Source organism: Xyrauchen texanus, chromosome 9 (assembly GCF_025860055.1).
Source record: "Xyrauchen texanus isolate HMW12.3.18 chromosome 9, RBS_HiC_50CHRs, whole genome shotgun sequence".
Taxonomy (NCBI): domain Eukaryota; kingdom Metazoa; phylum Chordata; class Actinopteri; order Cypriniformes; family Catostomidae; genus Xyrauchen; species Xyrauchen texanus.
In genome coordinates this window covers 9,364,406-9,378,381 of record NC_068284.1, presented here as the reverse complement: position 1 = coordinate 9,378,381, position 13,976 = coordinate 9,364,406, and the positions used below count along the sequence as shown (strand labels likewise).

At 36.0% G+C, this 13,976-nt stretch overlaps 2 protein-coding genes across 3 annotated transcripts in view; one reads left to right on the top strand and one right to left on the bottom strand.

Moving 5' to 3' along the window:
- Positions 1–10,862, top strand: part of LOC127649385 (parathyroid hormone/parathyroid hormone-related peptide receptor-like) — a 97,542-nt gene extending 86,680 nt beyond the window's left edge. For both annotated transcript variants that reach the window (XM_052134451.1, XM_052134450.1), the window contains 8 exons: positions 146–332; positions 2,268–2,421; positions 3,174–3,234; positions 3,465–3,531; positions 4,837–4,931; positions 5,041–5,182; positions 5,343–5,384; positions 6,112–10,862. In XM_052134451.1, coding sequence (XP_051990411.1) covers positions 146–332; positions 2,268–2,421; positions 3,174–3,234; positions 3,465–3,531; positions 4,837–4,931; positions 5,041–5,182; positions 5,343–5,384; positions 6,112–6,462 — 1,099 coding nt within the window. In that variant the 3' untranslated portion in view covers positions 6,463–10,862. The remainder of the gene's footprint in view (positions 1–145; positions 333–2,267; positions 2,422–3,173; positions 3,235–3,464; positions 3,532–4,836; positions 4,932–5,040; positions 5,183–5,342; positions 5,385–6,111) is intronic.
- Positions 10,863–11,017: 155 nt separating this feature from the next.
- The window catches only part of LOC127649480 (uncharacterized), a 44,884-nt gene continuing 41,925 nt past the window's right edge, over positions 11,018–13,976 (bottom strand). The window contains exon 4 of the mRNA XM_052134584.1: positions 11,018–11,573. Coding sequence (XP_051990544.1) covers positions 11,266–11,573 — 308 coding nt within the window. The 3' untranslated portion in view covers positions 11,018–11,265. The remainder of the gene's footprint in view (positions 11,574–13,976) is intronic.

Sequence of the window (13,976 nt, the reverse complement as noted above, 5' to 3'; positions counted from 1 at the left end):
TTGAACTGTTTTATTTAGCCTCCATAGTCAATTTTTACACCCAGTTGATATACATTTTGTCCCCCTGCCTCTCACTGTTTTCTGTTCACTGTATGTAATGACACTTGTTTTGAACTCTTCCTCTTTTTCCTGTTATTTCTTTCAGGCGGTTACACTGTACCAGGAACTACATCCACATGCATCTGTTTGTTTCGTTCATGATGAGGGCCATCAGCATCTTTGTGAAAGATGTGGTGTTGTACTCGGGTGCTGTGGTAGAGGAAATGGAACGCATCTCTGTGGAGGATCTGAAGTCCATCACTGAAGCCCCACCTGCCAACAAAACCCAGTTTGTAAGTTCAGCACACAAACAATCAAATCTTAACGGTAGAGTCCATGACCGTTAACACGGCAGAACCGGATCGCCAAGATCTTGCAACGTGTGGTTGCCATAGAAGCATGCTGAAGCATCGTTGTCATTCAAAGCTATTTGTTGTTTGACCTGCCACAAACACACGGCAGCAATTTCTGTATGTAACCGTAACCAGGAAACAGGGGTTTCAATTAAGCATTTACGTGAATTGAATTATAAATTATTCCTGGTTAATCACATTAGACACATACAAAGTAGACAGCTCTGTTAAATTTCAATATTACCACTATTGCCAATTACAGTTAAGCATTGAATGAGAGTACCAGTCATAATATACCTGGTCAAAAGTGACAGTATCAGTGAAGAATTACTGCATGGGTTTACTCTTCTGTGACATGTGCTTATTTTTATTTTTGAATGCTTAAAAGATAAAGGTGTTTGCTAAGGCAACCATCACTATTTCTAATGCTCAAACTTAGGGATTTGAATAAACCCCTATCCCAAAACCTCAGCACGTAACTCGTCCTGTATCGTATTATGTCTTTATGTATTTTTTGACTTGGGCCAGTAAGCATCTCCTAGCAACCACCCAGAATATCCTAGCAACCTCATAACAGTGAGCCAAAAAACACTTAGAACATTCTAGCAGCTGCATATCAATGCGCTTATCCCTCTCAAAACACATTGGCAGTCACCTCACATCACCCTAGCCACAACCCAGAAACATCTAGCAACCAACTTGCAATGACCTTGCGACCTAACACAACACCCTAGCAACTGCATAGCAATGTGCTTTAGTCCACACAGAACACCCAACTCTTTTTAAAGTTTTATTTTCTTCTCTGAGGTCCACTGATAGTATTTTTGCATTAAAACAGTCATCATTTTGTCGTTTGTGATCATTTTCCACCCTCAGTCTGAAACGCTCGGTTTTGGCCTACGCACGTCCTTAAAACTTGCAGCCCCTCAAATTCAGCCATTTTTTAAACTTAATCTGAAGAGAATGAACAAGCTCCACAACATTATAAAACAAAGGGGTTTCAGGGGTTACACATAACGCTCATCCAACACATTGCATCTGAATATAGTAAACCGTTCATCTCAAGCACAACTGTTAACACTCACACGCTGTCTACACCGGACATGAGAGTCACATCAAGTGGGGATTAAGTTTTGAGTTCTATAATGTACAGTATGTTTTTACAGTAGAAAGACCTCTTATATGTCAAAATATCAAGGGAAATTTGATTCCTCATGACATCAACCCTTTAAGTATGAATTTGCACGAGTTGGTGAAATCAAATGAAATTGTACAAGTTTCTTCGTATTAATTTGTACAAATTCTAGGCAGGCAAATACCCAGATGGTTAATGCGGAAGTAAGTGAAAGATCTGCGTGTCAGAAATTGTGTACATGCTTCTGAATTTCATGCCCTAACCCAAACCCTATATCTAAACCTAACCATACAGTAGAATCTGTAAGGATCATTTGATGGAAGAAAGTAATTTTCATGTTTTAGAAAGAGACGAGGGTGTCTCACCTGATTTGGTTGTTGCAAAAGTCAAGATTAGGCTAATTCGTAGCCAACTTGTTGAGAGTGTGTTGTAACACCTAAGCAACCACCTTGCAAAATCCTATCAACCACCTTGCAATCCCCTTGCAACCTACCACAACACCAGGCAACCACATAGAAATGCTCTTAAAACACCCCAGAACACCCAACTGCAACTGCAACTGCAACCAGCAACCTACCACACCTATCATCACAGAGTTGGTGTTCCAGGGTCAGGCACCACTAAAAAATGTTTAAGAAAGCAATTCCATTCATACCTCAAAAGCAAATTAAGGTGACATACTGTATATAGGAGAATGTGGCTAATCAATTTGTTAAATTGATTTTCCGTCTCCCCTCAAGATTGGCTGTAAGGTGGCGGTGACCCTTTTCTTGTACTTCCTTGCGACTAATTATTACTGGATTCTCGTGGAGGGCCTCTACCTGCACAGCCTAATCTTCATGACCTTCTTCTCAGACAGGAAGTACCTCTGGGGCTTTACACTGATTGGCTGGGGTGAGGAAACGGTTTGTTTACTTATGCTCATTTCTAATAAACGGGACTCCAAAATCATTATTCAGCTGCTGGCTGCAGAGAGCACATCATATTCACAAGATGTAATTACCGATTTTGTTACAAATCTTTTCATCAGTCAATGAAAATAGTTTTCCAATGTAGACTTGAACATTGGCTCTAGTTACTTTGAGATAGTGTTGTCATGATAACAATTTCAGTGATACTAACAAGCTGGCATTTAGTATTTTTCAGTTAAGTAAACATTGCCTCAAGTAATTATTCAAGTAAACGGCCATTAATGAAACAAATTACAAGTAATAGATTAAATGAAGACAATGGAATTGATTTTTAGGGTTAGATCAGGTAGAAATACTGTAGCCTCTTAAGGTAACAATTGATTCTACTGATTCTGTGGAAAGACTGGTATAATTATATTCTTTATGTTAGTATCGACTTGGTGCCAAAGAACTGTTACTTTTGCCATTCCTTCTTTAAGGTATTGTTAATTGCTTTCAGCACAGCACAGTGGTTTGTATCTTTTGAAGACACATTCGTGGAGTCCACGGCTCCTGCATTGTACACACTGTGCGGAATAGTTGAACATGCACAGCGCATACAATGTGGATGCCGTGGAGCTAAACCACCTCAATGAAGCTTAAACTAATGTAATTTTGCTCAGGAATAAAGACAACACCTGTTCTTCTGAATGGAACAACTGGAAAGTGAAGTACATGTAATGTTTTACTAAACAGGTGTTCCTGCAATATTTGTGACTGTCTGGGCCAGTGTGAGAGCCACTGTTGCTGACACTGAGTAAGTATTTGAGCTACAAACTGTTTGCCTACATCACCATACGCACATTTGTACAGAAATGTATTGCTGTTCAGAAATACAGTATGTTGGTGTTAAACATGTCAAACACATAAAAAGCCATCAAAATGCTAAATAACACTAGAATGGCAGTTTCTCAATAGGCTCTTGAAATAAAACATGGATGTCTGGAATGGCCTGTTAAAGTGTCTGATTTGGTTTATGGTCAACAGGTGCTGGGATTTAAGTGCAGGAAACCTGAAGTGGATTGTGCAGATCCCCATTCTGACAGCAATCGTTGTAAGTTTAGATTGCATTTTAAAACTTATAATTGCAAGTTCTGTTGAACTATGATCATTGGTTTGATTTGTTTTATATGATTCGCAAATGTGCCTCTAAATTATTACTAATTATTACTATGAATATTATATACACTTACTGAGCCCTTTATTATGAACGCTATGGTCCTAATAAAGTCCCCGACGTGGTCTCCTGCAGTTGCAGCTCATCAGCCTCAAGGTTCGACGTGCAGCAGTGGGCACAGGCTCACCAAAACTGGACAGTTAAGACTGGAAAAACATCGCCTGGTCTGATGAATTTTGATTTCCGCTGAGGTACACAAATGGTAGGCCCACTGCAGCCTCAGTTTTCTGTTCTTGGCTGACAGAAGAGGAACCTAATGTGGTCTTCTACAGTAGCCCATTCGCCTCAAAGTTTGACGTGTTGTGCATTCTGAGATGCCATTCTGCTCACTACAATTGTACAGAGTGGTTATCTGAGTTACCGTAACCTTTTTGTCAGCTCAAACCAGTCTGGCCATTCTCCATTGACCTCTCTCATCAACAAGGCTTTTCTGTCTGCAGAACTGTCCCTCGCTGGATGTTTTTTGTTTTTGGCACCATTCTGAGTAAATTCTAGTTCTATCGGGAAGACACGCAGGCTTGAGTGAAGTTTAAGATGCCATTTATTTGATAAATGTAAAACAGGAAGTAACGTCTCTCTCTTTGGCGTAGGCCCTGTCCGGCGGTCCGAGGGAGTTGTACCCGGAACCATCATGTCCTGCCGGAGATTTGAGGCAGGGGCGAGGAGCCTACCCCCGTGCGGGACAGGGCTCAACTGGTGGTGGTGGGGTGGTGGAGGTTGCCTGTGTTAGCACACTGAAACAGCAATGTGATAGATTGTGAGCAGACATATAAAATAATGGCTTACATGCGATTGGCTAGGAATTACCCAGCTAATGATGTGATGATGTACAGCTGCTAGTCTTCCCGCTAGAACTACGCTGCGCTTCCATAGACTGCTGTGTGTGAAAATCCCAGGAGATCAGCAGTTACAGAAATACTCAAACTAGCCCATCTGGCAACAACAATCATGCCACGGTCGAAATCTCTGAGATCCAATTTTTATTCCCCATTCTGATGGTTGATATGAACATTAACTGAATCTCCTGACCCATATCTGCATTGGCTGATTAATCGCATGAATAAGTAGGTGTACAGGTCTTCTTAATAAAGTGCTCAGTGAGTGTATTTCCTGACAGTCCCTTTTACGTAAATATAATATTAAATAATCCATTAAATGACTGTATTTACTTTTTCCCCCAAGGTAAATTTTTTGTTGTTCCTGAATATAATTCGAGTTTTGGCAACAAAACTTAGAGAAACAAATGCAGGGCGATGTGACACAAGACAACAGTACAGGTAAGATGACCTTGCTTTTTCCATTTGTCTATACTCAGTATTTGTTTCTTTGTTATTGTTGAGCATGTGAAATATTTCAGGTGTGTTTTATTTAATTTTTCTTTAACAGAAAGCTGTTAAAATCAACCCTGGTCCTCATGCCATTGTTTGGCGTTCACTACATAGTGTTCATGGCAATGCCCTATACAGAAGTTTCTGGGGTACCGTGGCAAATCCAGATGCATTATGAAATGCTCTTTAACTCATTCCAGGTCATATTTTAATCATATATGAATGTTAAATGCTGAGTCACCAAACTATTTTGCAATAATGATGTTCGTAATAAAGTATTAGCATAATGCTTACTGCATACTATTTTGTATGTTTTATATTGACTAAACCTGATATTAGAATTCACACTCTCTTTTCCAGGGATTCTTTGTTGCAATTATATATTGCTTCTGCAATGGAGAGGTAAGAAAAAGATAAGATGCAGTAACCCCGAAAAGTATTTGGACACTTAAGCCACACTCAAAAATGTCACAGCATTATTTAACAAAATATCAAGTCAATGGCATTTATTTTAAATAAACATAGCATTATTTTTGTAAGGTTTGAATTGATAAAACAATAAATGTACTGTTCAAAAATAAAGAGAAAATGCCTTGTTGTCAAATGTTAGCAAAACTTGTCCATAGTTAATGGTAGTGGTGGTGGCATAGTGGGCCAAGTGCATAACTGGTAATCAGAAGGTCACTGGTTCGATCCCCACAGCCACCACCATCGTGTCCTTGAACAAGGCACTTAACTCCAGGTTGCTCTGGTGGGATTGTCCCTGTAATAAGTGCACTGTAAGTCGCTTTGGATAAAAGCGTCTGCCAAATGCATAAATGTAAATGTAAATGAAATGACTTCATACATCCACTAAAATGATCTTGGGACCAGTTGGTTAAAAGTCATTACAAAAATGTCTCAGAAAATTGAAGTTAGTTTTGAGAAAAGTGTTTGTTTGCAAACTCCACTTACTATCTAAGGTAATGACATTTATACATTGTAAAGTGTGGTTTTAGTGTCGATTTACTTGTTGGGGCCACTGCAGCTTCTGTGGCTGAGAAATTAGTCCATTCCTTTTATTTCTTAAATATATTTGTAGTAGAATTTAGATCAACTGTAAAACAACTATTTTCTCAACACTCTTTAGGTCCAGGCTGAAATCAAGAAGTCATGGAGTAGGAGGACACTTGCTTTGGACTTCAAGAGGAAAGCCCGTAGTGGCAGTAACACCTACAGTTATGGACCCATGGTGTCCCACACGAGCATCACAAACGTGACCGCACGGGGCCCTTTGGCCCTGCACCTCACCACTCGCCTGGGGCCCGTCACCATCAACGGACACCGGAACCTTCCGGGCTACGTGAAGAATGGCTCCGTCTCCGAGAACTCCATCCCATCTTCGGGTCAGGAGCTTCATATACAGGAGGAACCTTCAAAGAACTTTCAAGAAGAAAAAAACACACCAGTGGTGGAGGAGGAGCGAGAAACAGTCATGTGACTTTCAAAACCTAAACAAAGATGATAAACGTTTTACATGATTTAGAAAATGTTAAAGGATGAGAGATTCCTTTCTTCCTCAGGATTTCCTTACCATTTGGATTGTGGAACCTTCTCAGATGAGTTGAGCTACAGTTGAGCAACAGTGACCAATCCAATTGAGCTGTTGGATCAGTGTCTTTTAAATGAGCCACAATGTTCTTACGAGTCTGGGCGATACTATGGGTATCAGGACCTCTTCACCAACAGTACTTGAACAAGAATTTGTGGTGAATATCTTAAGATTTTGCAAATGTGTTCCTGCATTGTGAAAGAACAAATCGGTGCTTTCTGGTTCTCATGACACCTCCATCAGAAGAAGAAATGTTGAGTTTGCTCCAGGGTCAAGCCATAAAAATGATATGGCACTATGGACCGTGAATTGTAAATAAGAAACTCATAATATTTTAAATACATTTTAATAACAAAGAATTGTTTTTGATCAGCACTAATAAACTTTTTTTTTTACATTGCAAATAGTCCAAACAGATAGCATCTCATAAAACTCCCAGTAGGGGTGCTATTATGGTAGCAGGTTCTTATTAGTAGAATGTTATATTTCTATGTTTCTAGACCTTGAGCGATTGAATATGTTTATCCACAGGTTTGTTAGGTGGATTTGCCAAATCTTGCCAAGCTATTCTTTATGTAAGCCAGATCCTGCCATGAAATTAAAATTAAAATAACAAAGTTGATTCTGACTTTTTCTCACAATTTTGGCTTTATTTCTCACATTTGCGATTGTAATACTCGCATTATCGTGTTTATTTATTGCAATTGCAATTTTTTTTCATGTAATTATAAGATAAAATGTCAAATTGTGAGATAAAATGTACAAAATATAATGTTGTGACCATATTTCACGATTTCAAAATTGCAAGATGTGCGTGAAATATAATGTTTCGACTATATACTTCACAATTTCGTAATTGCGAAATATAAAGTCATAATTGCAAGAAATTTAGTTGAAATTACAAGATATAGTCGCAAGTTGAAATTATGAGCTAGTAAGTCAAAACTGCAAGATATAATGTGTAAGATTAATGTTTACTATATTTAACGGTTTCAAAATTGCAAAATATAAAGTTGCAATTATGAGAAATAAAGTCAATACTGCAAGACATAATGTGCGAGATACAATGTTGCAACTTAATATTTTGCAATTTTTAAACTGCAGAAAATAAAGTCGCAGTTGGAAGATATAAAGTCATAAATGCGAGATATAATGTTAGAATTGCAAGATATAAATTCACAATCATGAGACGTAAAGTTACAATTATGAGAAATGAAGTTGAAAATGAAAGATATGTGTGAGATTCTTTGTTTCAACTTTATACTTTGCAATTTTATTGCAAAATATAAAGTCGCAATTACAAGAAATAAAGTTGAAAATGCAAGATATGAAGTTGCAAGATATAATGTTACAACTTAATATTTTGCAATTTCGAAACCGCACAAAATGAATTCTCAATTGCGAAATCTAGTCAAATTTTCAAAATATAAAGTTGCAATTGTGAGAAATAAAGTTGAATTTCATATATGATATAATTTCCGAGATATAATGCTGCGACTTTACATTTTGCAATTTCAAAACAAATCTTAAGTCAGAATTAAGACGAGACGTGTTGCAATTGCGAGATATAAAGTAAAAAAATGCAATATATAAAATTGAAATTGCAAGATATAGTAGAAATTAAATTTATATAAAGATAAAATTGTGAGATTTAAAGTCGCAATTGCGAGAAATAAAGTTGAAATTATGAGCTATAAATTTGAAATTGTATAATTTAAATTTGAAATTGCAAGATATAATGTTGCAACTTGATATTTTGCAATTTAGAAATTGCAAAATAGAAAGTCACAGTTGCGAGAAATAAAGTAGAAATTGCAAAATGTAAAGTTGAAATAATGAGAAATAAAGTTGAAATTCCAAGCTATAAAGTTGAAATTGCATAATGTAAAGTCACAATTGCGAGATCCGAAATTGCAAGTTATAAGTTATATATATTTATATCTATTCCAAGATATAAAGTTGCAATTCTGATATTCATTGAAATATAATGTGTGAGATAATATTTCGCAATTTCGAAATTGCTAAATATAAAGTTGCAATTACGTGAAATAACGTCAAAATTCTGAGCTATAAAGTTGAAATTGTAACATTACAATTTTTGAAATCACAAGATATGAAGTCAGAATTCCCTTTTTTATTGTTTCCTTCTGTGGCGAGATCAAGACACATAGTTGTCTTCATGAGTCTGGCAGTGAAAACAAAAATGCTCACGCTAATGTCATTCCAAACCCCTAGGATTTTCTTTCTATTTTGGAACTCAAAAGATTTCAGGCAGAATGTTTACAGCTCTTTACCAGTGGGGGCAGATGCTGTTGAGCGAATATCAAGGGTATATTTCATTATATTACTCACACAAAGCTATTGGAAGACATGGAAGATGGCACACCACTCTTATGGAGTATGTTTAGGGGAAAGATTCCTTAACATCTGCTTGCATTATTGCCAATGTTCAGTTGGTGGGGAAATGTCCAAGCATTTTATTATGATTGGCATTATGAGAGAAACTGAGTTATAATGTTATTGTTCATTTTTTCAGGGTCATTTTCAAGCTGCCTTAATAATTGCAGCCATTGGAGAGAATTTATCCTATAAAACTTCATAATAACATGAATTAATAACATTTACAGGATTATTACATTAAAACAATGCTTGACAGATCATTTATGTACAAACATACATTTAGAAATGTCATTCAACTTTTATTTACTGTATATATTTTTATAAATCTAATTGAATGTGCAGCTAAAACTGATCTGTTAAGCATTATAGAATGTTTATTAAGGACTTATTCATAACAATTAACAAAGTGTTATATTTTATTCAATGGCAGCATCTTGTGTAACTGTTATGTGTGTTTTCTTCTGTTATATTTGTCTGTGTTTTAGACTGGATATCTAGACACATGTTAGACTTAGAAAAAATATTAGAAATCCACCTAGAAATGCATGAATGAATTATCCACAACATTGTGATCTGTACTAAGAGTTTTCAGGGAATTATTTGCTCACTATTATAACCTCATTAGAGCTGATTATTGAGACCATCCCCATTATCGTATAATGAATGATTCTTTATGCACATCAAGATTTCATCCTGAAAAACCATTTATTATATGTTCTATCATTTCTTTGATGTCATGCCTCACTTCACTGCCTCTTAAATTACATCATAATGTATATCATGCATGTTATGAGAAGCTAAAAATCGTCTAATGTCAAATCACATTAATGTGATTTCTGCAGCCAGCTAAGCTCAAATAGAAAGATAATGGATTTTTCCAGCATTATTACTGTTGAATTCTTGCCCATTATTTATTGGTATTTTACTGGAGTCAGTATTGTATGTTTGGAGGCTCATGCATTGTTAAGGATGATGTAATGTTCTGCTGCTTTTTGTTACTGCATGTATTTACATTAATATTGTGGATGTATAAATAGATCTCATTGTTTACAAAAACAGATGTCCATCCAGTGATGAGCTAAATGAACATGTTTGGCTGGAAATATTCTGTAATAACTATGAAAGGACAATAATCAGGGTTCAAAAATCCTTGTAAGACTTAATTGATATCTTAATAACACATATTGGTTTCCAAAAATGAGCACTTTAAATTTAGAGGGGTGTTTTTTTGGTATCCCTTATATTCAAACATTCACTCCTGATGAAAATATAAAAAAAGCAATTTATCTTTTTTTCTATATAACACAACTTTAAACTTGAGTGTGAGGGCAGATGATGCAAGTAGTCAGTACTTTTGTTTTTCTAAAAAAACTTTTCACATTATTTTAGCTTCTTTTTATTATTATTATTATTTTTATTTTTTATTTTTTAAGTAGTCTATTTTTGCACTTTACTGTATGTGCCTTGACAAGATACTTGTTCTGTCTCTTGGTTTCCATATTAGTGGTTCCTTTAAAAAGTGTTTTTTTATGTTTTTTGTTTTTTTAAATGAAAGAATAATGTATACATAATTCAGTATTGAGGAGTTGGAAAAAATAGTGAAAAATGTATCTTGTTTGACTAATAGTCAAGCTTCACTTAAATCCTGTGCATTTTTTAAAGGGGTCGTATCATGCAATGTCCCTATTAACACCATTTTCTATTATTCCCACATGTCACCCATTGATTCATTCATTGTTATTTAAATCCTCATTAAAAAGATGATTTTATTTGCTTGAAATATTTTAAGAATATCATTTGTACATGCTTTTTGTTGTTTATATGTTACATAAATTTTGTAAAAACATCAGTAATGTATTATTTAGTGCTGATCACGTGTATTGTGAATAAGGAATAAATGAAAATGTATTATTAATAAAAGCATTATAAACATCAGTTATTTCTTTGGAATATTAAAAATTGCACACTTTTTAATTTAGGCAAACAAAGGAATAAACAAAGGAGTATTTCAGTCCTTTTTTAAGAGATAATCATTTATTGTCAGTATTTACAAAAAAAAAAAAAAATACATGTAAATGTACAATAAAATAAAAAAAAAATATTTTACAAAAAAACTAAAACAATTACTCCGTAAAAAAACTACTGATAAAAATGTAGCACATGCCATTAAAGGAACAGTTCACCCAAAAAAGTCCTCATTTACTCGAAATCATACAGAACAACATGAGGATGAGTACATGATGACATAATTTTCATTTTTGGGCGAACTATCCCTTTAAGCTGACTAAACGTTCACTTTTTTGTGGGCTTCTTGGCACTGCCCTTGGCTCCACCTCCTTTACTTCCTTTCTCATCTGTTTTCTCTCCTCCTTTTTTAACTTTCCCTCCATCTGATGCCTCTTTCTTTGATGCTCCTTTTTCCCCTTTCTCTCCTTTCTCTCTCTTCTTATTTGTGGATTCACCCTTGTCTTCTCCCTTCCCTTCTTTCCCTCCCTTGCCCTCCTTGTCCTTTTTGACTTCTTTTTCCTTTTTGCCTTTCTTTTCAGCGTCAACCTTTCCCGCGACGGTCGGCACGTCTTCCTTCTCCACTGGCTTTGCCGCTAAACCAAGAGAGAGAGAGAGCGAGAGAGAGAGATAAGGGTTTGTTTAACCAGTGATGTGGAAATGTCAAAACTGATTTCAGTCTGACACTTGACTTTGAGAGAAAAATGTTTAAGAGGAATGATTATTATAGTCAAAATTACTCCCAATATTCACTTCCAGTTGGTAGATGATACCATGTAGAGTTGGCAACAATACTTCTTAGAATTTTATATCCTGTTTACTTATAAAACATGTTGGTCAAATTGACCCCTAACACCACCGTAGGCTACAGATTTTGAACAGTCTTTTCAAAACACATGTGTGTGGAAAGTTTTTATGCACTTTCAGGACCCTAAGTGAGGAAACGTCACAAAATTTCGAGGAGAAATAAATAGCTTAACCAGTATTTCAGCAGTTTAAAAATGGTATGTTGTCAAATTGACCCCAACACAATAAGAGTGTTAAAGGAATATTCTGGGATCAATGCAAGTTAAGCTCAATCGACAGCATTTGTGGCACAATGTTGATAACCAAAAACATTTACTTTGACTCGACTCTACTTTTCTTAAAAACTAAGGTTGCAGTGAGACACACACAATGGAAGTGAATGGGGCTAATTTTTGGAGGGTTTAAAAACAGAAATTTGAAGCTTATAATTATACCAAAGTTAAATTACATAATAAAAGTTGTTTAAATCTTCATTTTGGCATGATCGGAAGGTTTACAGCGTTACATCGTCATGGCAATGAAGTTGTAAAATTGGATATAACTTTACACAGAAAAGGCGTAAGCGATTTTATCACACTATAATTATGTTAACACACCTTTATTTACGTCTTGTGGCTATAATTTTGAAATGTGAGTATTTTAACATTTACTGATTGGCCCCCATGTCCTGTTCCATTCTAAGTGTCTCACTGTGACCCAGTTTTTTTTTTCTTTTTTTAAGGTAATGAGGAACAAGTCGAGATTAATTTTGTAGTAATCAACAATAGGCCACAAATGCTGTTGTTTGAGCTTAACTTGTATTGAACCCAGAATATTCCTTAAAGTGTAAAATGTTTCAAATTATGAAAATATTGTGACTTATAGCTATCTAATGTCCTTTACATTTTGGCAGCCAAAAAGCAAAGTAAAGTGACAACCTGCTCCAGTTATGAACATCACACAATAATTTAAGAATGCACAACATATAGAAGAAAAATGTTCTAACGCCACAAGAATTCCTATAATAATATTTCAAGAAATAATCTTGTAAACACACACACACACACACACACACACACACACACACACACACACACACACACACAAAAAGCATTTTGGCTGAACTTGATTCAATTGTGGACAGTGTTTCCACATATTTTAATTTAGTTTTCTTAACTCAAAATTATTTTGTAATCTCAACGCAAACACTTTGTGTAGATAGAACCTTGTTGAATTGGGTAAACCCAACAAAATTAGACATGTCTATGTAACTCAAAAAATCTTATTTTTTTATGTACTAACTAGTAATGTAAATGTTAGCATGCTAAATACAGTGCATTCAGAAAGTATTCAGACCCTATCATTTTTCCACATTTTGTTATGTGCCTTATACTAAAGTGATTTAAATATTTTGTTCACATCAATATACACTCCATACCTCATGAAGACAAAGCAAAAACTTTATTAAAAATAAAAAACTGAAATATCACATTGACAACATTATTCAGACCCTTGGCTTGAAATTTTGTTCAGGTGCATCCCATTTCTCTGGATCATCTTTGAGATGTTTCTACACGTTGATTGGAGTCCACCTGTGGCAAATTCAATTGATCAGACATTTGGAAAGGCACACACCTGTCTATATAAGGTCTTAGAGCTGAAAATGCATATCAGAGCAAAAACCAAGCCATGAGGTCAAAGGAACTGCCTGCAGAGCTCAGAGACAGGATTGTGTCGAAGCACAGATCTGGGGAAGGGTACAGAAAAATGTCAGCTGTTTTTAATGTTCCCAAGTGCACAGTGGCCTCCATAATTCTTCAATGGAAGAAGTTTGGAACAATCCGGACTCTTCCTAGAGGTGGCCGCCTGGCCAAACTTAGCAGTCGGGGGAGAAGGGCCTTGGTAAGAGATGTGACCAAGAACCCGATCATCACTCTGGTTGAGCTCCAGAGATCATGTGTGGAGATGGGAGAAACTTGCAGAAGAACAACCATCACTGCAATACTCCACCGATCTGGGCTTTATGGCAGAGTGTCCAGACGGAAGCATGTCCTCAGTGCCAGACATAAAAAAGCACCTAAAAGACTCTCAGACTGTGATAAACAAGATTCTCTGGTCTGATGAAACAAAAAAAAGTTTGGCCTAAATTTCAAGCGTCATGTCTGGAGGAAATCGGGCACCACTCATCACCTGCACAACACCATCCAGGCGGT